Source organism: Notolabrus celidotus, chromosome 4 (genome assembly GCF_009762535.1).
Source record: "Notolabrus celidotus isolate fNotCel1 chromosome 4, fNotCel1.pri, whole genome shotgun sequence".
NCBI lineage: Eukaryota > Metazoa > Chordata > Actinopteri > Labriformes > Labridae > Notolabrus > Notolabrus celidotus.
The window spans coordinates 15,888,120-15,912,490 of record NC_048275.1 but is presented as its reverse complement, the minus strand read 5'-3'; the positions used below and the strand labels follow the sequence as shown (position 1 = coordinate 15,912,490).

Below are 24,371 nucleotides of genomic sequence, written 5' to 3'. Positions count from 1 at the left end.
CAGTAAGACTTGAACCCTATGAGTGATTCTCTCATGCTTTTAAATTCATATATTTACATCCACGCTCTTATTTTTTTTTATCAAAATGTATTTGCAGGCCAACTATTTCACAAAAAAATGAATATACAAAAAATCTCTTAGAGTTGTGCTTAACTAAAACTCATACATTTGTTTTGGATGTCCATTTCTATGCGCAAAAGCTACTGGTGCTTGTGCCAATGACATCACTATGGAGTGGGACGGGCTGTGATGTAAACAAGAGTTGCAATCATGCGTAAATGTTTCTCTAGTGAACAAATTACTTGATTTTGATAATAATACTGCACGTTCAGTCTCGACTTCGAACAGTAGAAAAAAAATGCACGTCAATTATAATAATATCAGCGCTGCGAACTGTTGCTTAAGCTGTCATGCATTACTGCAGACTGCTTGCTGCAGTATTTTTTACGATGACATCATCCTCTTATCCCTTTTTGAAGGGGATACCACGTGGTTACTTGCAAGAGATGCAACAAATTACGCTGCACGATTTGAAAACAAACACATTTAATACCATAAGTAACTGGGCTGATCATCGAGTAATAAACTAAGCATGCCAAAGTAGAATAATTATTGTTATTACTGTGACATCCGAGCCTGTTTTCCTTTAACTGAGCCTTTTAACAGTTGGAGCAAGAAACGTAGGATGTGATTGGTTAGTGTCAAGGGATACACACAGATCCTCCAATGAGCTTGTTTGGCAGATTCAGGTGGTAAATCCTGATCCTGCCCCTGACTGTAACACGGCCCAGAGAGCTCTCAGCTCTCTCTCTCCTCGTAGTGTATTTTTTTTTTTCAGCCCTGCCTCGGTTGCTTTCCTTCCCCCTGTGCGGCCATTAAAGCCCATCATTTTGGTGGTTGGGAATCAGGAAGAGGACAATAATGATTTAGGCGATCAAGGAAGCAGCAAAGGGGACTGGAGTTTGGGGGGGGGGGGGGGGTTCTTGCTCCGCGGTATGTATGGACCTAAACGGGAACCCCATCGAAGTAAATATGCGGTTAGTGTCGGCCAAGTAGAGCCCGAGTTCGGATTGGAGTGGGCTTCAGGAGGGGGGAAGCTCCCATTTGTTTTGGCTGCAGTGGGAAACCGAGGAGTGTAAACACAGCAAAGCAGAGGTACGCATTTCAACGTTATTGCTTGTAGAGTTTTATAAGGGCCTCTTTAACAGCTACATAATCCTGTAATGTTAGCGAGCAGCCTGCTAGCTTGGCTTTAATTCCTGCCTGGTTCTCGTGGAGGATAACTACCAGCTAAATAGCTCGTCTGTAAGTTAAAAACCTGTAAATGCACATTACACTAGTATTAGACTGCTTCTTTAAATGTAACCAAGTTTACGCGTGGATCACTTTGAGCTTGAATTCCTCTCCGTGTTAATTCGCAAAACAACTCGCTTGTCACAAGTAAACAGGTCGAACTACCTCAGCTTGCCTTCATTAAACATGTTCCCGTTTTCCACGTTTTGATCAGCCAAGCTAACCCACAAAAACACTATACAGCTATCTCTCATATGTGTGTTTGTAAACTCGGAGGCGTGGTGTAAACACAGCCACTTATTACAAACAAGTCCTTTTGCCTGAGCGAGCCCCCCAGTAAGGTTATCTTGTTCTAACTTCTTGTCTCGTAAATAAGGTTCAGAACAAGGGCACATGTGGTTTGAGTCTTCCAGTTTTCATAATGTAGGCTTTAGGGCGAATTCAATTTCAGTGCATCTGTAAGTGTCTTAAGCAGTCACGCGCTTCCCTGCTGGGTATCTGGTTTCATGTGTCCTTGTCTCTTGTTACCCAGCTCGGTTGTAGGGCACATTTACCCGCTCTATGTAACTTACTGTACGCCTTTGCATCAAACGTGTTAAAATGTGATAGCACTGGCTTCATTGTGACCTTCTAGGCTGCATTCCCCCCGTGTTTTTTTGCTCTGTGGGTCTCTAAACATTGCTTCATTTCAGTATTTGCTGTAAATTGGGAACAGATAAAGACCTGACAGGACTGTGTTTCTGTTTGACAGTTCATTGGCAGGGTGACATGGATGTCTGTAAGGAAACAATGAAACAGCATGAGATGTATCATTGAAAACAATTCAATCAATCAATCAATCAAGCTTTATTTATATAGCACCTTTCATACAAATCAAATGCAACCCAAAGTGCTTTGCAGCGATTGAAAAAACAAGAAAGAAGCAGAAATAAAACAATGGCAAGACATATTAGGGGAGAATAATAGTAATAATAATAATACAAAATCTGACAATTAAAATAGAAAAAATGAAATAGAGACTAATGCACACCAAAAATAAAATGTGTAATTGAAATAAGTTAAAGCATCAAAATTAAGAATACAAATAGATTTAAAAAGGGTAAGGATAAGAGTTGAAAATAAAACTAAGGCTAAAAATATCAATGCAACTGAGTAGATGAATAGAATGAATAGATAAATAGAAATAGAATAAGTTAACAGTTAAAATTACTAAAATAGTAAAGCAACATTTAAATCAATATTACAGTAAAAGTTAAGTAAGACAATTGTTAAACCCTACACAAAAGCCAGACTGAATAAATGCGTTTTTAGTTTACGTTTAAAAGTCTCAATTGTAAGTTTTGCACACTTTTTAATGTCTGAATGCATTTAAATATTCTTTAAGTCAATTCTTAATGCCTTTAAATTTTCACCAGTTATTACAGGCAAATTTGCTTGTAGTTTTATACTGATGCGATGATTTATTATTTATTTGGCATAATTTGTAAGTGTTTTACTAAAATACTCTTCCCCTCTGTTTGACCTCAGTGGACTGCTTGCTGTGTGATCTCCTCGAGAGTGGATCTGCCGAGCTGAGAACCCCTCTGAACGGCAGGAAGCCCCCCTCAGCGGTGGTGCGACGATGACCGAGCTGGTTGCCAAGTGGGCCTGTGAATACTGCACATACGAGAACTGGCCGTCAGCCATCAAGTGCACCATGTGCCGCGCTCAGAGGCCCAGCGGGAGTGCCATCATTACTGAGGAGCCCTTCAAGAGCAGCCCTGCTCTGGATGCCAGTCTGCACCAGTGGGACCCTGCAGGCCTCAGCAACAGCCCGTCCCAAGGGGGCTCCAGTTTACTTATTTGTCCAGACTCCAGCGCCCGACCCCGTGTCCGCATTGCTGACGTACCTGAGACTAGTAGCAAGTGGTCATGCCACATGTGCACCTACCTTAACTGGCCTAGAGCCATCCGTTGCACTCAGTGTCTGTGCCATAGGCAACAGGCTCAACAACAGCAGCATGGGCATCATGCAACCCATCAAGGACTTCATACCCAGCAGCCACGCAGCCCCACAGAATCACCCCAGACCTCAAGCTCTGGATGCCGCCCTGCTCCCCCAGTCACCACTACAGATCCCTGTGAGGAATACAATGACCGTAACAGGCTCAACACTCATACACAGCACTGGACCTGCACTGCCTGCACTTACGAGAACTGGGCCAAGGCACTAAAGTGTGTGGTTTGCGACCACCCAAGGCCAAATAGCTTGCTAGCAGAACCCATAGAACTGGCATCAGAGCCTGAGAGCCAACAACCTTCCTCCAAACTTAATGAACAGGACAGGGACAACAGGAGGGGTGTTGTTGGGCATGTGGTTGGACAGGGTGTCGGGAGTGTGGTAGGCGGACTGGGGGGTTGTAGCACTAGCCAGAGGAGGTCACCCCCTACATCTAAACGAGAGTCAGAGGTAAACATGGACTTCCAGAGGATTGAACTTGCGTCAGGGGCTGGGATTGGGAGCAAAGAGGAGCTGGAGGTGGATTTCAAAAAACTAAAGCAGATAAAGAACAGGATGAGAAGGACTGATTGGCTGTTCCTCAATGCTTGTGTTGGTGAGTATCATGAATATTTGTTTCATAAACCTGCTCCCCTTGTTTTTTTTATTTTGTAACTAGTGGGCAATGAGTCAAAAGAATGATGTAAGGCAGGCTAAAAGAGGAATGGGTGGCTGTAAGAGGAGATTTCCCAGATTTTTGTGAATGAAAATATTTTCTAACTCATCTGCAAGACAAATGAGATGCAATCCGGTGTATACAGCCCTGTGCAGATGAGTCAGGTTTGATATAAAGGTATGTGCTTAGTAATCCCCTGCTTTCAGCTATTGTAAAACTTCACTACACAAACTCTGTGTCCGGCCACCCACACTGTAGACTGGTGTATGTGGGAGGGAGGATGAACATTTAAAGAACAAGTAGTGATGGCATTTTTTCCCCTCTCTATCTCTCTCTCCACTATCTGTCTTTCTCTGGCCTTTGCCATGCCTACGTAGAGTTTGTTCTGCACACCTACTGAAGCTCCAATCCTTCCCCTGTGCTTTGTGTTGATCATTTCTTACAGTTACAACATACATTTGATAGCCATGTGTTTTAGGTATCCCAGTGAAGTCTGTGGTGGGATTAATAGGTATATGGTTTTATATTTGTCTCTTGAGCAAAGGAATCAAATGTCAAAATCAAATGAAATGGGGTTTAAATGTCAAAGAAGCATCAGTGTACTTTGTGTGCTTCTGGTGCTACACTGGGTCTCTAACTGCATGTGACATGTTGAATTTTCTCTTGTCTGAGATGCTTGTCCCCTTAGGACCAAGTCTGGTCTGGTCCTCTTAAATCCTGATGTCAGTGGGTGTGATTCTTTCAGCATATTCAAGTGTTTGCTGTTCTTATCTCATCTGAAAGGCCGTACCTTTCCAATTGTCCCTTGAAGGAAATTGAATTCCTTTGGTGAACCAGATAAAATCCCCTGCTTGTCCACAAATTTATACTCGTTGGAAAGTTATAGGTCTACAGCCAATTTTACATTTTCCATGAGTGGTGTATACCCACTACTTCCTTGATTCATCCATTAATCACTTGGTCTTGGGAAAATGCTCCTAACATTTTCCCAGAGTGCAAGTAGGCATTTGTGTTTTTTCTGACCATCAATCCTTAACCCTGAAATATTGGCTTTACTGCCATTGAAAATAAGGCAGACTGGCAGGCAAACATTCACAGTCGGAGAGCTAGACCCAAAACCTTTTTTGGTAGGAAAATGACTACAAACAACACGTTGATTAACAGAATAAATATGATGTTGTGTTATTACAGACCAACATTTGACCTAGTTCTAGAAATATAATTTGTCCACATTCTTTTCCACAATTAATGACAATCTGATTTTGTTGTTTTTACCTTTAGTTTATAATGCAATATATTCGCAATTATTCTAAGATGTTGGACATGCAAGCTACATTCATTCTGTCCCATAGACTGTATAAATAATGGATGTAGTATCCGTGACATCATCCATCTGTTTCTGAAGCGCTGTTTTGAAGCCAATCGTCGGCGGGAGCCATATTGGAAATGCTGAATGCAACCTAACTTCTGTCAAGCTAGTGTGAGGTAAAGAGGCGGGCTTTGAGCCTCCTAGCCAACAGCTACAGTGTTCCCGTCTGTCAGTCAAGTCAGTCAAGTCAGTCAAGTCAGTCATGTCCTTATTTAGGCAAAACTCGTAATCTTAATATCTTCTGAAGTAAAAAAAAAATCCCCCCCCATACAGTGTGTGCCGATAGAGAAATTAGCTCTTCAGACCAAAGCCATTTTTGGAACCAGGCTGTAAAAATGTTTATTACTGCTGCAAAGATCGTCTTCCTTGAATGGGCGTGTATGTGGTTTCCGATGTTCCTGCAGCCAGCCTCAAGCGGACTCTCGATGAACTGCAGTTTATAACACTTCCACATTGGCTTCATATTTTGAGACCAGAGGTTGCCGCTTGTTTTGTCCCCACCTGTCAGCATGGGAACAAGATGAAGATGATGATTCAGAAGTGTTCGATATCAGGGAACAGTGAGTGACAGTGAATGAGGTGTGACCCAGCTGCAGTCCCAGAGGGTAGAGGGAGTGCGTGGCCCTGGTTGTGTTGAGGACAGGCCAGCGAATCTGTCCTCTGTTGCCAGGGAGGTTTCCCTGTCATTGACGCATAGGACTTGGTGTTTGTAAACAGTAGCCTCACAGCTCTGACAGATGCCCTAGTTTCCAAACTGCACTAAAAATAGCATGACCCATGCAACAGAATTCAAAAGTAAATAAGTCTTTGGCAGCAACAGAGACCTTCGCCCCTGTAGTGGGGATGACCCTAGACTAACTCTTTCAAGTCAACTGATTGTGCTTACACGTGTGGTTACACACCTGTGCAGAAATGGTGTAACCACACATGGAAGCATTGTCATTAGCTCTCATGTGATTTTTTTTGTCTTGTCAGACATTTTTGAAGACAAAAACACAGAAAGCAAAAAATACTGTCTTTGTTGTTGTAATTTGTGTTCCTGTGAGTGGAGGGAATACCTTAAAGTTTTTTTGCACATTGGATTTGCTGTAAATACTGTCTGTTAGATAGAGATTGGCTCTGGATTTGGCTGCTTAAAACATTTATCTTTATAACTAATAATGCATTGGATTCAATCACAACACTTGCATTGGATTCAATCACAACACTTGCATTTGATTCAATCACAACACTGTTTTATTTTTCATAGTTTCAGTAAAGCCTTATTTGCTCACGACCAGTGCTACCTGGGTGTCTCATGTAATCTACCATAATACCAGAGGTTTACTGTTAATCCTGAGGGTATTAACCAGGAACATAATGGTAAAGTGATAGTTTTGACAGAATGGATGGAAATTTAGAGGACTCGTCTCACTCGACAGCATGTAGACAGACTTGTAGAAAGAGCAAGCTCAAATCTCAAGATGATAACGTGTTACCTCATGTTAACAGGTTCAGCAGTTAAAATGATGAAGCCTGCTGTTATGTGAAGCCTTGAGATCATGTCGTAGGATAATGCCTTTTTAAATTGAGTATAATACAGACTTTGCTTTGGCAATACTTAGGACATAAAACAGACAAGTGCTTAATTTCTGAACCACATGATGTCCCCAGGTAATACTAGTCCAGTTCAAAAAGAGCCCAAAGTAAGTTTCTAAAGGCGAGTGAAAAAACAAGCAGGTGCAACTCACACTAGGGCTACAGTATAAATCAATATTTAATCAAAATTTCAGTATAACTGCAATGTATCCTCAATGCAGAAGCTGCATTTCTTGATAAAAGTATAATATAGGACAAAACAGGATTATGTTCCACTATAGCGTTGTAGAGATGTCCCCTGTCTATCATTCTTGTTCTCGAGATTAGGGCTGGGCGATAATTCAATAGCGATAATTATCGTGGTATTATTTTTCTCAATATAAATATAACAAATGTTCAATAAAATTCGATATAGATAAACCTGTAATTACACCTACCCACTGGAAAGGGAGGGGCGCTAATATGTCTCAGTTGCTAGTTGCCACCTAATGTTAGACAAAGAAGAAGAGAACATTGTACAGCCAATCCTGTCGAGAGGTGAGAGGGTGAGAGGTAGGCGGGCATAAAGATGTTTGAGTGAAATGTAAACACAGCTGAAATGAGCGACAGCGACACGGAAGTAAACTCAAAACCTACCAGTTCAAAGCAGAGTCGTTAGTCTAACACTGTGCTTACTCAGCGTTAATTATGAACTAAATACACTTAATTAAAAACACTTTCAGGATGTGGGTAAAGGAAGAGCACAGAGACAACTTCTGCTGTGCATTTTGACCATGTCAACTGAACACCGAACGACCCTGATGCATTCACTGCACGGTGGGAAACAATATCACTCCACCCGTAACCCTTAGTAACCTTACAGGGGAGTGCACTAATTGAAAAAAAATCTATAAACTGATACACATTACACAATTTGATATATCTTTGTTGTAAATATGAATGAAATTATGCAAATTGTCTCAACCTGAGAAAAATAAGAATCTAAAAACTAAAACATCACAAAAATCTCACCTTACATTAAAGACCTGTTTCCTGTTAGCACTGTCAACAATGATGGATTCAAGAAGCTTATCAGAAAACTAAAACCCGAAACACAAGTTAACAAACCGTCTTCAACTTTCATTCAGTAGCAAAAATCTGCCTTTAAATTTAAATTTGAATGAAATAATGATTTGATATTTATCGTGATAATTATGCATATCGACTGATATGAAACATTTTGTCGTGATGACATCTTTTTCAATATCGCCCAGCTCTACTCGAGATGCAAAATGCAGATTTGTTTGACACAGACTGCTACAAGGATCATATAATCATGATTTTAGTAGATTTTCACTGACAAATTAAATAATGATGCAAAAAGTGTCTTCTTAACCAGGGACAAATTCTGTCCTGATCATAATCATTATATGTTTGTTTTACATGCCAAAACAGTTCAGCCTTATCTATTTTATGTAACCCACAATTTGCTCAAGTGGCCAGTTTAGCAGCTGCCAGTTGCAAGAAGCCTTTAGACTATCAACATTTGTCTGATGTTCTTTTTCCCACCGAAAAAAGGAACATGAACTGCTCGAAGGGAAAAGACCAGCAGCACTTAGCCTGATCCATGCTGTCTCATCCGTCTGTCTTAGAGAGTACGTCTGTTTGTGTCTTTGCACCTTTTGTGCTCTTTAAAGGATGGAGGGGTACAGTACTGACTGCAGAGGTACAGGCATGCCCACACTAATGGAGTGTTTTGTGGAAAGTGGTTGTGATCCCTCTCTATCACACTGCGCTGCTATTGTGTAGTTTCTCTCCTCATCTCGTACAGTGCCAGCCAACTCCACATGGCACAGCGAGTCCTTCCACCCACTCCACGTCTCTCTAGCTCTCGGTCTTACTCACACACAGATTATGCTGCTGAGCATTGTGTGTGGTCCTTTGACGTGAGAACAAAAGCGCAGCAGTGTTTAAATGCTGTCAAATGTACCAGAGAATACTACAGTACATAGACAGGCTTGTGCTGTACATGCTGGAAATGGAAAGAGAGATTTTTGTGTCGCATCAAAATGAATACACACACAACAGTTTGATGTCATTTAATTGTATCATAACAGCACACCTTTTCAAATAGTTTACACAGCAAATAATTTCTGCCTTATCTCACCAAGTTAGCGTTTTGATTACTGTCACGTAGGCCGGCATGGTTGCCAAAAGCAAGCAGAAGGCTTTTCTTGTGTCAAGCTCATCATACATCCTATTTTTTCCAGTGTGCTTTTGGTAATGCTTTGTTTTAGGAGTGAATAAAAATATCTCATCATCTTGTGTCACAGGACTGTGTAACGTTTTTCATGCCCCTCACCTCACTGTTTTTTTTCTAGTCTAAGATTCCAGATTAAATAACTGAAAAGAGAAAAATATGTCCATGTAGAGCATCCAATGTGTGTCAGTATACTATAAAAAGAAATAACCCTGGTAGCCAATGTGTGTGCGAGAGTCAAGTGTCTAATAACTTCTTCACATCCTGACTTCAGAATCACAGAGTGTTCATTGTGTAGTCAGTTTGTTTCCTGTTGCGTGCATGTAGGTTTGTAGTTTGACTGGTTTGGTTTGTAATTTGGTGTGTGTGCTAGAAGCTGACATAAACCGCTTTGTCAGACTTTGTGCCACGAGTAAAAAAAAAACCAAACATTATAAAAGCAAACACCTGCCTCTGTCCGATCAAACACTTCCTGTAGGCTTCATGCTAGGAGATCTGAGCCTGAAGATTAGGAAGGGAAAATATAACTGACAGACCACGATGCGGCCCCCTATTGTCTTTTCCCCTTGACTTCAAAGTCAGTGAAGACTTGGAGCTATTACAGCTGTGACAGAGATAATGCACACTCTGATCTCTAACATTTGATACTTGCCCAAGGTTGTTTAATTGAAAAGTACGGTTTGTATCTGTGTTCAGTCTTTTGATTTGTTACCACAGTGTTTAATGTGTTTTGTCAGTAAAGCCATAAACTATTTATTGTACTGGTAAGATTATTTAATACACAGTACATGGTTTATTTTGTGTTTAAAAGCAATAACTTGGAATGATTCAACTTACATGTTTTCACACTGTTCTATTCATCAATCAAGGATGTTTGATGTCATGTACAAGTATAAAAAGAAGTCTATGAAACAGGTGTCATTTGTACATGTTAGTTATGAATGTGACCTTTCTGTGTCTCCCTCTGTGTCTGAAAGGTGTTGTGGAAGGCGACCTGGCAGCCGTGGAGGCCTACAAATCATCAGGAGGGGACATTGCACGACAGCTAACATCAGACGAGGTGCGCCTATTAAACCGGCCGTCAGCGTTTGATGACGGCTTCACGTTGGTTCACCTCGCCATCCGCTTTCAGAGACAGGACATGCTGGCTGTGTTACTTACTGAGGTCAGTGGAGACAACCAATGAGATTGGAGGAACACCACGATCACACATTACACTGGCCTCTTACACATTTCAACTCCACAACATAGCCAGAGCAAAGTTCCACCATCAATATGCCTTAGTACTTGCACATTGCACCCCAAAACGGCGCAATATTGTTGTACCAGTGTGTGATTTCTTATCGCATTATGGTGTTACAGGAGCACGAGAGGCACAGCTTTTAAACACTCAGCAGGAGTGCCGTGTACACACACACCCAGACATGCACACACATATGGCGCTGTCCAACACAACATATCACCATTCCTTTCCCCCCATCCTGTTCTCACCTCCCATTTTGCTCCCACCATTTCAAACCAGAGATAACAGGCTCATACATTTCCTGTCTTGAACTCGCAGTATGTAAGAGGCAACTGTGATCACACATTAGATGCTACCACCTACAATACAGGTTGGTAGATCATAGGTGAGTGTTGGTTATTACGTCGGTCAAATAAGAAGATTATCTCTTAAATGTGTATCTCATGCCCCGATCCACCTGTATCAAAACAAAAACATGTTTTTTTTGTGATCAATTGTTTATTCGTTATTTTACAGTGGCTTTGACATTGCAAAATATAGCATAAGTGATGATTCAGCCATGTCATTGAACCCCCTCAACCCCCCATCACCGCACCGTATGGCAGTGTACATAGGGTAGTAATAAAGGAGGTTAGGGTCATATACACCTAAAGAAAAGAGAAAAGAAGAAAAGGACCCTAACAGATAGTCAAATAATAATAATAATAATAATAATTTAAAGTAATAATAATAATAATAACAATTAAAGGTAAGAATATAATTAGAATAGTAACAACAATAATCAATTATTAATCATGATGACATTGATAACAAACTAAGAAAAATAAATACATAAATAAATAAAATTCCTATATATATATATATATATATATATATATATATATATATATATATATATATAGGAATTTTATTTATACACACACATATATATCCATATACACACACATATATATACATATATACGTACCCATGTGCACATATACATACATACACATATACGTACATAGATGGTAAATATACATTCATGAAGAAGAAAAAATGCATGCATGCATATATACATACACAGAGATATACATATGATATGATATAATGTAGAGGCAATTGCATCAGTTATTACAGCTATTAACTTATTGTAAGTAGCTATAGTAAGCCAGAGATATTTTGTAGTAGCTTCAGCCAACAAGTAACATTTTGTGTTTTAGTATAACGTAATCTAGCTGTTGATAGTTCTAGCTGTGCAATATCTCTGTAAGTGGAGAGAAAACAAAAACGTGTTGATCAAATCGAAACATTGAGCACTTTGATTTTGTGTTTTGTGTTTAATTTCAGGCTATATGGTTGCAATAAATTAGATGAGATCAAGAATCTACAGAGAAATTTTAATTTCAACCCATGAATTGTATTGGAATAATAATAAAAATGTTTGTATTAAGTAAAACTGTAAGATCGACTGATCTTCTAGCAACACCCCTAATAAGTCGTTCTTTATTTGAGAACATGACAATGTTGTCATCTACAGGTGTGATTCATATGTTAACTTGGTTCTTAAGAAGAGGATGCTAAAATTTGAGATATTTAAATGACAGAATGATTGCAGCAGTGCGTGTTTTTGCATCTGAGTTGTTGCAGCTTTTTCTTGACAGGTCTCTTAATTTCAACATCAGAAGAGATCAACTAGGAGAAGGAATCACAGGGGCAAAGACGTTTGTGGGAGGAAAGAGGCTGAAATTCTGTGGCACACAGATCAGATTCAGAGAAGATTCTTGCACAGAACGTACAATAATATCACGTCCTCCTCACCAGTGCCATAGCAGTTCAAATATTCTATGTGGTTACTGATTTTTGTATCCAGTTTGCTGTTGTAACACAAAGGCTCACTGTGTGTGTGTGTGTGTGTGTGTGTGTGTGTGTGTGTGTGTGTGTGTGTGCGTGTGCGTGTGTGTGCGCGTGCGCGTGTGTCTGTGTCTGCAGTGTAAATGAACTGAGATGTACTGCAGCTTGCTTGCCGTCAGCACTGTGATCCCAGATTATCCATACACACACACACACACACACACCTCTCCTCCCACTCTCAGTCTCTTGTCCTAGTTTCTTTTCCAAAGGGGGGTCAGTGAGTAACCACTGGATCATTCCCCAAAAATGATTCAGATCTGCTTGAACATCAAGCACAGGAACATTTCTTTCCCTCCTCTTGTCCTCAAGGTAATTTAGATTAGACTCGCGAAGGCAAAATTAGCCAGGTCACAGAGTCACACTGCTAAAAAGTACACAATGTAATGACTTTTGTAGCTTATCGGTCCATCATGATGGAAAAATGATTCACTCAGAGCCGCAGTGTTCTCACTGTAATTGTTCAAAGCCCAGAATTGTTTCACTTTTGATCAAATCAAAGTGTCAGGTGAAAGATTCTAAGCAGCTGAAGCTCTTGACAGTTTGGTTGGATAGGATTTGCTACAACTACTGTAATGTTGCATCAGTTATTACAGCTATTAACTTATTGTTTTACTTATGGTTGCCTGTGTGATTCTCGTTGATTCTATGTCTTATATGCATAGATTTTTTTTCTTAAATGTTTACATTATGCTTCCTTCCCATTATCCTCCTCTTTCTGCAGGTGTCCCAGCAGGCAGCCAAGTGTATCCCAGCCATGGTTTGTCCTGAGCTAACAGAGCAGATCCGGCGTGAGGTAGCAGCTTCTCTTCACCAACGCAAGGGAGACTTCACCTGTTATTTCCTCACTGACTTGGTGACCTTCACCCTGCCAGCAGGTCAGCACCTTATCGGCATTAAAGCTAAACCATGACAAGGGCTCTGTATTGACTTAACACAACTTTTAATTCATGAGTTTCGGAAACTAGACTCCAGAAACCGTCAAAGTGTACTTTCTGTGTTTTGTGTAAGAGAAACTAAAAACTCTGTAGCTGCTTCAGCCAAGTCTAGCCATCCCCTCTGGCTTGCCAAGTGTGTGATAGAATGCCTGTTTTGTTTACTGGTGGCGTATGAAATTGCTTGTTGTTCGAATGCTGAGAGAGGACATAATGCTACAGTTGTCTGTTTCCGACTGCCAGGAGAAGGAGGCCACCTCTGGCTCACTGTTTGAGTATTGTTCTTGCATACTCAGTATACCAGCCCGCCAACGACGCATGTTCCTCATTCATTACAAATACATATTTAGCCCTTTTTTTTTAGCCAGTACTGCTCTGTAAAATTACATGCACTCAGTGCTATTTCTGTTGAATTTCTTTGTGTGGAATTGCTATTGTGTCTCAGTTTGTTGCTGGTAGCTAAGCTAAGGATTTTTTGTTTTGCAGTGTTTTCAGGACAATGCAGACATTGGCTTCTGGCCACTATAGAAAGCCACTCTGTTCAGTTTCACAAAGTCAATGCTTTCATTTATTTTAGCTAAAGAATAAGCTACTGTGTTGATGAGAGCTCTGAGCATGCAGAGAAAGCCAGTGGCCATTGTGGAAGGAACAAAACATGTTGGCTTGAGCCACAAGAGAAAACAGTCTCTAGTTGGCCTTCCACTTGTTTCAGCTAAGTTTTATTGCTAGCTTTATCAGAGATTAATGCATCAGTTTGATAGGATACAAGAAGGAAGTACACATACAAAACACCTGTGAACACTTTTTTGTTTTCTATCATTCACCCTCCTTTTTTTCTTTCAGACATTGAGGACTTGCCCCCAGCAGTTCAGGAAAAACTGTTTGATGAGGTGCTGGATCGAGATGTACAAAAAGGTGACTTGTTCAGTCTTATTTGCAGCAACATCCATCACATCCTGTGAATACTTGAAGATACAGTTGCTTTGTGAGAGAAAATACACATCCAAGATAAAAGAGATAGTCTGGCTGCTCTATCAACAGAGGAAGGTCTATCACAGAAAGTAGACAATTATAAAGTAGTCCTCGTATTGCTTGTGTTTTTCCCTCTTGAGCAGACCTTGTTTTACTGGTCTGCGTGACACATGCCAGGCGGTCTATCTTTATCGTGTCTACCAGTTGCTGCTATCCTAATCAGCCTAATTGAGTTTTAGGGATTTCTGTGATCCGTATTCGATGACAGTACTTCGTCTCAACCCTCAACTCATTTATCCATGTGTCTAGCTGAATCAACCCTGCAAGTCGATTATTTTGCACTGCAGTGTAGGAACAGAGATACAGAAACCCTGATTTCACCTTCAAGATCCGTCTGAGTATCTGAGGGTGTGTTTGCACTTCATTAATGAGTTTTGGCAGAGGCAACAAATGTCCTAATGAGCTGAAAACCTTATCTCCTTTGTCAGGCTATGGGATTACAACAGGGCCTGTTACTGCTTCAAACTCTAATTACCTGGCCTTGTAAGCCCTTCACCAAATTTCTTTGGGGTGTTTGGTGATCATGAATTTGCAGGAAAAAACAAGGCAGGAAAAGTATCCCCATAGTTATGTTTCATAATGACAGTGCTCTCAAATCACAGACCTTGTACTTTCAATGCAACACCAGCTCAAATGCTCCAACCCAGAAAGTTCTCAAGTACATATCTCATCATCGACCACGTTCCATCTAACAGCAACGTTTGATTTCAAAGCAGTCAACCATCACAGACTTTCTCTTGAATGTGATAAACAACACGCTGCTTTGTCTCATGCTGGGCTGTGATTGGCCAGTTGCATGGCCATGACGCTACACTGAAGAAAATAATCAGACAATGTTTGGTCTGTTCAGCAAGAGACTGAAAAGAGACTGAGCCTCACACTGCAACAGTTGATGATGTCACTGGCACTTATGTTTTCGACCTTGATTTTTAAACATAATATCAGACGTTGTCGAATATTGTTTAACGTATTGATCTTATTCCTGGCAGGGATTCAGTTTTCTGGTGAACATGCAGGCTTGTGTGAGACATTGTTAAGTCAATTCATTGTGACAGGTGTTAGTAGTAATTAACATTGTCTTGAACAGTCCTTTCTAATGTCATCACCTGTCTTGTTGAACACAATGGCCTCCCAACAACTCCAAACACCCACACAGATACATTTCTTACTTCAGATTGTCCTCTCTGAAGTAGAAAAGAAGCCAGAACCACTTGTTGTTTTCTTTTGGAAAAAATAAAGCGCTTAAATTTCCCTGCCTTGTCTTTTAGAACTTGAAGAGGAGTCTCCCATCATCAACTGGTCCTTAGAGCTTGGAACAAGGTTAGACAGTCGTCTGTACGCTCTGTGGAACCGCACGGCCGGGGACTGTCTCCTTGACTCTGTGCTGCAGGCAACATGGGGCATCTATGACAAAGACTCAGTGCTCCGCAAGACCCTCCATGACAGCCTGCACGACTGTTCTCACTGGTGAGGCCTGCAGACCAGGGACCGGGATGTAGTTAGTTGATTTCAGGAGCGTGATTTAAGTAATGCTGCAAATTTGGAATATCCAAGTGCAGATTGAATCAAGTGTTGTGTTTTTCCTTAATGTCTCGGCCTCTGCCACATGAGCATCCGTGAGCAAAACATTCCTGTTTGCACTTATTAAAGAAGGCAGCCATGTTTTTACAAAACATGAATAGGTTGAGTTTCTTCAGTACACAATTAAAACTTGACATTAATCCATCTCAAGTTATATTTTCCTCATGTATGCATCACTGTTTTGGGGGTTGGGATAATTATCATAAATCCAAAGTTTTGAGAATTGAGAGGACACATTTTTTAGAGAAGATGTAACACTTATGTGAAGTTAGAAGTGGTTGAGGCTTTTTCTACATGAACTTAAAGGTCCAGCTGTCAAAGTTCTGTTTTCTAAGGTGCTGTGTTTATTTCAGGGAGGAAATTACTATCCAAATATAATAAAAAAAAAATTCCTATCCAACCTAAACCACAACACTTTGCAGTGACAAGCAGTCACCGCCCTCCTCCACGAAGAGGTCAAATAATGTCACAGACAAAACAGCATGTGTGTTTGTGTGTGGCCTACAGGTTTTACACGCGCTGGAAGGAGTGGGAGTCGTGGTATTCCCAGAGCTTCGGTCTGCACTTTTCATTACAGGAGGAACAGTGGCAGGAGGACTGGGCCTTCATCCTCTCCCTCGCCAGTCAGGTACACACAAGCATGACAGCAAACACACACATTAACATAGAGGCAGGGAGCAGGATGTGCTTAAAATGTGACACACTAATGATGTATGAATTATGCACGAAGCTTTACGGCTCCTTCTGCAGTATACTTAATCTGTAATGCCCTGTGAAAGTGCATCCTGTCTGTCATCAGCACTTCTCTGCCTCTCACTGCTCTGCATAACCTCATTGAAGAAGTATTTGGTATTTGGGTGGGTTGTTATTATTTCTGGGCGTGAAGGCACAGTAATTGTGTGTGTGTTTTAATGTTTTAACACTTGGCAGAGAGCGAGAGTACAGTATGCAAGACTCCTTGCTTTGTAGTTTCACAGACGCCAGCTCTGTAACAGTTTTTTTCTTTCTTTGTGCGTTTTCTTTCACAGCCGGGATCCAGCCTGGAGCAGACGCACATATTCGTTCTTGCACACATACTTCGTAGGCCTATTATTGTCTACGGAGTGAAGTATTACAAAAGTTTCCGTGGCGAAACGCTTGGGTACACACGATTTCAAGGTGAGCACATAATCAAACATTTGGACTAATGTTGTTTTGGTGAAACAGTGTTGAGTGCAGCTGAAGTCCAGTGGGAGTAGAAACACTAGACTTCCTCTGTGAAATAGCTCCAGCCTACATGTGTCTGCATAGCTGACATAGCTGACATAACTGCCCCTGTGATCTGTCAGTAATTGCTATTTACATCATGTATCTGTGTTATGTCTTTCATTGAAGGGGTATTTTAGTACTGTGTGACTCAAAATGACATGAGCAACATAAAAAAAACACCCCAGCCTGACACAAGAGCATATTTATAAGCAGTTTGGGATGCCAGGCAATATGTAAATCACTCTCTCTTTCTCACACACACAAACACACACACACACACACACACACACACACACACACACACACACACACACACACACACACACACACACACACACACACACACACACACACACACACACACACACACACACAGACAACACAGATTGAGGTACTCTTCAACACATGTAACCCATCAGAACCTGAGTCAAACAATCCGGTGAGCGAGCAGAGCATGGTGGACATTTATGGCTCGTACTTAAAACAGCCTGGACTCAGTTTGCCTGCTGAGCGATGCTATACAGGGGGATGATGAAAGTGCTCTGTAATGGCCAACTGCTTGTGGTAAAGTCTGATGGATCTGTGATTAACTGTTGCCAGGAGCCAATGTAAAATACACAGAGGGAGGCGTGCATATGGGCGCCTATAGGGAGGGGAGGGTATCTGAGTTTAAAGTGGTGACCAAGTGAACCCAGTAAAAACACACACTGGTTACTGGGAGAACAAAGCAGCTAAACACAAGCTTCTCAATTGTGGTTTCAGTTACAGAGGAATTCATAAGGTGTGAGCGCTGCTTTGTTTATAAGAGAGATGCCGAAATATGAGACATGAACACTATTATGTCATTGTCACTGTGGAAGGACATCTCCAGTGATGGAGTTTAAGTAGATACATTTACTGTTCTGTACTGTGTGAAAGTACACTTCTGAAAAAGGTGCTCTATTTCACCATTATAGTGAATATGTGCCTTTTACGACACATAGTTATTGTGCAGGGTAAGATTTCACAACATATGACCAGCTCATGAAATATGACTCACTGAACTGAAACTTAGGTTAGCTTAATATACTTAAGTATAACATTCCTGAAATTAACTCCATTTAAACCAGTGACCCAACTTCAACATTGTGCTGCTTCTTAACACCCTAAAGAGTCATTTAAAAACAAAATCATAGTCAGTACCTGTTGTTCAACAAATACTTTTTGTATTTGTTTAACTCATGATAAACACAGGACTCCCCTGTAATCGAGAATTTGTACAATGTGGTCAAATAATTTTTACTAACATAAATTACATGAATACCCGTTCAAGTAATGTATAGTTTGTGTAAAAAATAAAAAATGAATAACCAAAATTAATGTACTTAGGTACTACATTGTTCAAACATGTGCATGAAAGAGAAACTTTTATTGAAGGGTAAACACATAAACTCTAAGACAACATTAAAGATACAGTAAGTAATAATTAGCAACATTTAGCAGAACAAAAATGGAATATAATATCCATTAGTATGTTTAGATTACTGCTCAATCATCTGAATAGGAAAATTATTTTGTTTTGGTTAACTTAGAATAAGCCTCATATATCTACATAAGGGGCTGGTCCACTTCCACTGAGGCTGCCATCTTGCCCTGCCATGTTTTCACTGTAGCACAGAATGTTCAAACTAGTAGCATAAGTATTTTTGTATTTTGTGAGTGGTCATGTGCAATGCACCATTTGGAAGAGGAAGAGAAGAGTTATTCTGTGCTTAAAAAAATGTATTGATAGATGTTTTTAGTGGTAAAAACATGACAAATCGAGGATCATACTTATGATGCATCACAGGACCTTCTTGTCCTTTAAGGCCACCAAGGGAATCTTAAAGACTAGAATCTCACCGCTAGATATCGTTAAATATTCACATTTTACACACTATACCTTTAAGTTAAGCTGAGGTATTAATATTTTTATACTCAAAAAGGCAGTAACTTTACTAACAGTTTTTATCATACAAAATAAAATAGAAAAACAGTGCTAGAGCAGTTTTTTTTCCTTTCAGAGTATATTTCTCTTAATGGTTAAGAACAAGACCAAGGACCATGAAATGGTTTGTAAAATGGGAAAACAATGTTTTAGACTAGTTACGCTTCTTCTAGACTTTCCACTTTGAAATGGACATACCAAGATGAAATAACTAAATTATATGGAAATATCCATGATGCTTTCAGTCATTAAAATTAAGCCATCAATTTGAAAAAGGAATATATATTAGGGATGCACCGAAATGAAAATTCTTGGTCTAAACCGAAAACCGAAAATGAGGAAACAAAGGCTGAAAACCGAAAACCATAACACCGAAATAAATGATTATGCTAATTATTAGTACCATTGCATTTATGGCTATGACTGTGTACTAACCTTACTAAAATCAAGGCATTGCAATAGCATAAATTGATATTAATGCTTCAAAGAATAAATTAATTACAAAATTGATACACATAGACACACATACATACATATTTATGTATTTATTGATTCCTTCATTAATTAGTTCATTTGTTTATTGTTTATTCTTTTTTGCCTTTATGATTGGACAGCTGGAGAGAGACAGGAAACGTGGGAGTAGAGGGCAGGGAAAGACATGCAGCAATGGTTGCAGCCAGGAGTCTATAGCCTCTGTATGTAGGGCGCGTAGACCGCCACCAGCGCCCCAGAAAATATATATTTTTAACAGTTTTCAACTGCAGAATATCAAACTTGATATCACTCAATCCTTTATAATATTGATATAGGTGTCCAAATTCAAGCACTACACTCCAGCATCTCTTACTTTAACCATGAAATAATTCTTAAAGTAATGACGCTCAAATTTGTTGCACTACAAAGACATTCACAAACTGTAAAATGAATGGAAGATGTGCAATGGCAGTAGACATCTAAAATCTTAACTCTCTTTGCTCTGTACATTTGGATTTTTGTGAAAACACAAAGTATTTGTGGGCAATGATATAACATAATTACCTCTCTCTCTCTTTCACTCTCCAGGTGTGTACTTGCCCCTTTTATGGGAGCAGAGTTTCTGCTGGAAGAGCCCGATCGCTCTGGGCTACACGCGGGGCCACTTCTCAGCACTAGTGGCCATGGAGAACGACGGCTTTGACAATCGTGGCGCGGGCGCCAACCTCAACACGGACGATGACGTGACAGTCACGTTTCTGCCACTAGTGGACAGTGAGAGGAAGCTGCTTCACATTCACTTTCTCTCAGCGCAGGAAGTAAGGACATCCTCTCTGTCCTTTTTGAATTTCTCACACATTTTGTTTTTCTATGTCATGTACTTGAAAGCTTTAATTCTACAAGCTTTGTGAAAAATGTCTCTGTAGTTTAAAAGATGTAGAGCTTCAGCTAGAGTAGATGTGATCCTGACTTTAGACCTGTGTTATTGCTCTCTCTGATGGCCATATTTGTTCTTCCTATCCTTCAGATGGGTAACGAAGAGCAGCAGGAGAAACTTCTGCGTGAGTGGTTGGACTGCTGTGTGACGGAGGGCGGCGTCCTGGTTGCTCTGCAGAAAAGCTCCCGCCGACGCAACCACCCGCTCGTCACACAGATGGTGGAGAAGTGGCTGGACGGCTACCGGCAGATCCGCCCCTGCGCATCTTTATCCGACGGCGAGGAGGAGGAAGACGATGACGATGAGTGACAAAACTGAAGCGAGGGGGGCAGGACTCCTCTCCCTCCTCTCTATTACAGTTTTTTTTTTTGTTCCTTTCCTGACACGGACAAACTGTGAAAGCCTTCAGGAGAGGACCAGAACCACTAGCTCCCCCAACTACCCCTCACCTCTGACAGAAGTTCACTGCTACTCCTCTAGCACAGGCAGGCATAACACTTTAAACACAGTCACTCCTGACGATACCTGAAACTGACAAACTCCACTGCTGCACAGCACAGATTTGGGGGAGATTAAAGGTTCATGAATGCAAATGATCTTTTGATTTGTTTTGATTTTCAAATGTAAAGGAAAAAAGGAATCTTTATCCATAGATGTAAATGCATGTGGTTGTTGAAAAAGAGTATAAGGAAATATACCAGCAATGATTGAATCAACACTTTATATCCGTTCAGTGTGGGCACTGACTAAAGCACACTTCCAAATTGATCTTTCTGACTCGTTTTTCCAGTTGTATAACAGTTGGCTTCTTTTGCATTTTGTTTTTGAATGGGCAGGGACGAAGCCAATAAATATCATTATCTTTAGACAACCAGAGATTGTGTTATAATAATAATAATAATAATAATAATAATAAATGACGTTAATCCTTATTACTAAGCACTGCACATTTATTAAAACATTTCTATATCAATACAGTTACATTGCTTGAATTAAGGTCATATATGAAGCTCTTGAAAAGGGAGATTTTTCTCTTTTACAAGTAAAAACTACACTCATTGAGGTTTAGCATATAAACATTCATGTTGGTTCTTTGGTTTACCTTTTTTCAGGCTGATTGAGCTGAGAAGTTCTGCGTGTGCGTGTGTGTGTGTTTGGTTTATCTTATCTGAACTTACTCGATGTATTTATTGTTTGGAAAAATATTTTGAGCTAATAAGAGCTTTCTGTATATTTTTTTTCTCCTTTTTGTGGTTCTGTTAATTATTCTCTCAATCTTGATGAAGACACGTTACACAGAAACACTGTTGCTGTGAGGAAAGAACCAACAATGACCATCAGTGAAAAGTTTACTTACGTTGTTGCGTGCGATTTAGTACCTCATCTGGATGCCTAAAATCTGGTGCTTTTGTTTTTTGGGCAGGCGAGCGTGGGAGTGAGACCAAGAGTACACTTGTCCCATTGTTGTTTCATTCTTCTTTGTCCTGTTTTTTTTTCCTTATAGCATTTGTTGTCCAGGTCACCCTCATGGTACACATGCATTCACCTCCTCTGTAACACCAGTTTGTCGTCATTACGTGAAGACATCTTTAAGTTTTTGATTTAAGGTCGTTGTGAGAGACTGCAACATATTAAACCAAAGCCGACAGAAAAAAAAGATAAAAAACAAAAGATGTCGTTACCTTATTTGCTGTGAATGTTTGCATTTTGTTTTCCCCCTTGCCATTGTGTACTGTAACCTCTTTTGTGTGTCATTCAAGTCATACACGTTTCTGAGCATCACCTGTATGTTGCTTTGTATTTATGCAATAGTTGCAGTTGTGACTATGATGGTTTGTGGATTTAGGCCTGACTTCACTATACAGAGTGTAACGCAAAGAAACAGGCAACATAAGGAAAAAATAAAGGAAAACCTTTTTGAATGTCCAACTAAACTGTTTCCCGTCTGATATATATTGGTATGTTCTGTACCAACTTACACTAGTGCTTTAATTGATTAACCGTAGATTATGTTGTCGCCATGTTACTCAATCTGACTGATTAAAAGTAAATTATTTAAAATGTTTTTGAATCACCTCAGAGGTTTTCCAAGCTCCCTCTAGTGGTTTGCAAATGTGTTACACTTGTTAGTATGAGCAGGCCAGTCTAATGCAATAAAGTAAGGCATATTAAATCTGTTGTGAAAAGATACAAGCGGGGGTAGGGGCCATGATTAGGGTTAGAGTTACTGTTAGGGTAAGGGTTATGGGCTATGATAAGGGTTAGGGTTATAGGGTCAGGATTATGAATAGGGTTATAATTAGGGTTATGATTAGGGTTCGGGTTACGGTTATAAATAGGGTTAGGGTTATAGGGCTATGAATAGGGCTAGGGTTAGGGTTATGATTAGGGTTACGGTTATATGGCTATGATTAGGGTTAGGGTTATGATTAGGGTTACGGTTAGGGTTATAGGGCTATGATTAGTGTTAGGGTTATGAATAGGGTTAGGGTTACCATTAGGGTTATAGGGCTACGATTAGGGTTAGGGTTATGAATGGTGTTAGGGTTAGGGTTATCATTAGGGTTAGGGTTTGTGTTATAGGGCTATGATTAGGGTTAGGGTTATGAACAGGATTAGGGTTAGGGTTATAGGGCTATGATTTGGGTTAGGGTTATGAGAAGGGGAAGGGTTAGGACTAGGGTTATGGGGCTTTGATTAGGGTTATGGTCAGGGTTACCATTAGGGTTAGGATTAGGGTTATGGTTAGGGTTACGATTGGGGTTTGGGTTACCATTGGGGTTAGGGTTTGGTTTTGTTTAGGGTTACCATTCGGGTTATAGGGCTATGATTAGGGTTAGGGTTATGAATGGGGTTAGAGTTAGGGTTACCATTAGTGTTAGGGTTAGGTTTGGGTTAGGGTTACCATTCGGGTTATAGAGCTATGATTAGGGTTAGGGTTATGATTAGGGTAAGGGTTAAGATAAGGCTTATAGGGCTATGATTAGGGTTAGGGTTATGATTAGGGTTAGGGTTACCATTAGGGTTAGGGTTAGGGTTAGGGTTATAGAGCTATGATTAGGGTTAGTGTTAGGGTTAGGGTTATAATTAGGGTTAGGGTTACCATTAGGGTTAGGGTTAGGGTTAGGGCTATGATTAGGGTTAGGGTTAGGTTTAGAGTTACCATTAGGGTTAGGGTTAGGGTTAGGGTTATAGAGCTATGATTAGGGTTAGTGTTAGGGTTAGGGTTATAATTAGGGTTAGGGTTAGGGTTATAGGGCTATGATTAGGGTTAGGGTTAGGGTTAGGGTTACCATTAGGGTTAGGGTTAGGGTTATAGAGCCATGATTAAGGTTAGGGTTATGATTAGGGTTAGGGTTAGGGTTAGGGTTACCATTAGGGTTAGGGTTAGGGTTAGGGTTATAGAGCTATGATTAGGGTTAGGGTTACCATTAGGGTTAGGGTTATGATTAGGGTTAGGGTTATAGGGCTATGATTAGGGTTAGGGTTACCATTACGGTTAGAGTTATGATTAGGGTTAGGGTTATAGGGCTATGATTAGGGTTAGGGCTACCATTAGGGTTAGAGTTATGATTAGGGTTAGGATTATAGGGCTATGATAAGGGTTAGGGTTAGGGTTAGGGTTACCATTAGGGTTAGGGTTATGATCAGGGTTAGGGTTAGGGTTATGATTAGGGTTAGGGTTAGGGTTAGGGTTATGATTAAGGTTAGGGTTATGATAAGCGTAAGGGTCAGGGTTAGGGTTATAGGGCTATGATAACGGTTAGGGTTAGGGTTAAGGTTAGGGTTACCATTAGGGTTAGGGTTATGATTAGGGTTAGGGTTAGGGTTAGGGTTAGGGTTATGATTAGGGTTAGGGTTAGGGTTACCATTAGGGTTAGGGTTAGTGTTATAGAGCTATAATTAGGGTTAGTGTTAGGGTTAGGGTTAGG

The 24,371-nt window shown here is 40.3% G+C and overlaps 1 protein-coding gene across 2 annotated transcripts; it reads left to right on the top strand.

Annotated features, from left to right (window-relative positions):
- The first annotated feature begins 559 nt into the window (after positions 1 to 559).
- Positions 560 to 22,373, top strand: zranb1b (zinc finger, RAN-binding domain containing 1b). Of its 2 annotated transcripts, none has more exons than XM_034681852.1 (10): positions 560 to 1,155; positions 2,821 to 3,887; positions 10,111 to 10,298; positions 12,991 to 13,144; positions 14,045 to 14,116; positions 15,502 to 15,700; positions 16,322 to 16,442; positions 16,843 to 16,972; positions 20,091 to 20,320; positions 20,530 to 22,373. In XM_034681852.1, exons 2-10 carry the CDS (start codon positions 2,915 to 2,917, stop codon positions 20,746 to 20,748), a joined length of 2,286 nt encoding a protein of 761 aa, XP_034537743.1. In that variant the 5' UTR covers positions 560 to 1,155; positions 2,821 to 2,914; the 3' UTR covers positions 20,749 to 22,373. The 2 variants fall into 2 exon arrangements, with proteins under 2 accessions (XP_034537743.1, XP_034537744.1); XM_034681853.1 differs by having other exon boundaries at positions 670 to 1,305.
- The last annotated feature ends 1,998 nt before the right edge of the window (positions 22,374 to 24,371 follow it).

What these genes read in the sequence shown, in the direction of transcription:
- zranb1b (XM_034681852.1), top strand. Translation starts at nt 2,915, where the DNA reads ATGACCGAGCTGGTTGCCAAGTGGGCCTGTGAATACTGCACATACGAG. An exon ending in GGATCGAGATGTACAAAAAG is followed by an intron (nt 14,117 to 15,501) that starts GTGACTTGTTCA and finishes CTTGTCTTTTAG; the next exon opens with AACTTGAAGAGGAGTCTCCC. An exon ending in TCCTCTCCCTCGCCAGTCAG is followed by an intron (nt 16,443 to 16,842) that starts GTACACACAAGC and finishes TTTCTTTCACAG; the next exon opens with CCGGGATCCAGCCTGGAGCA.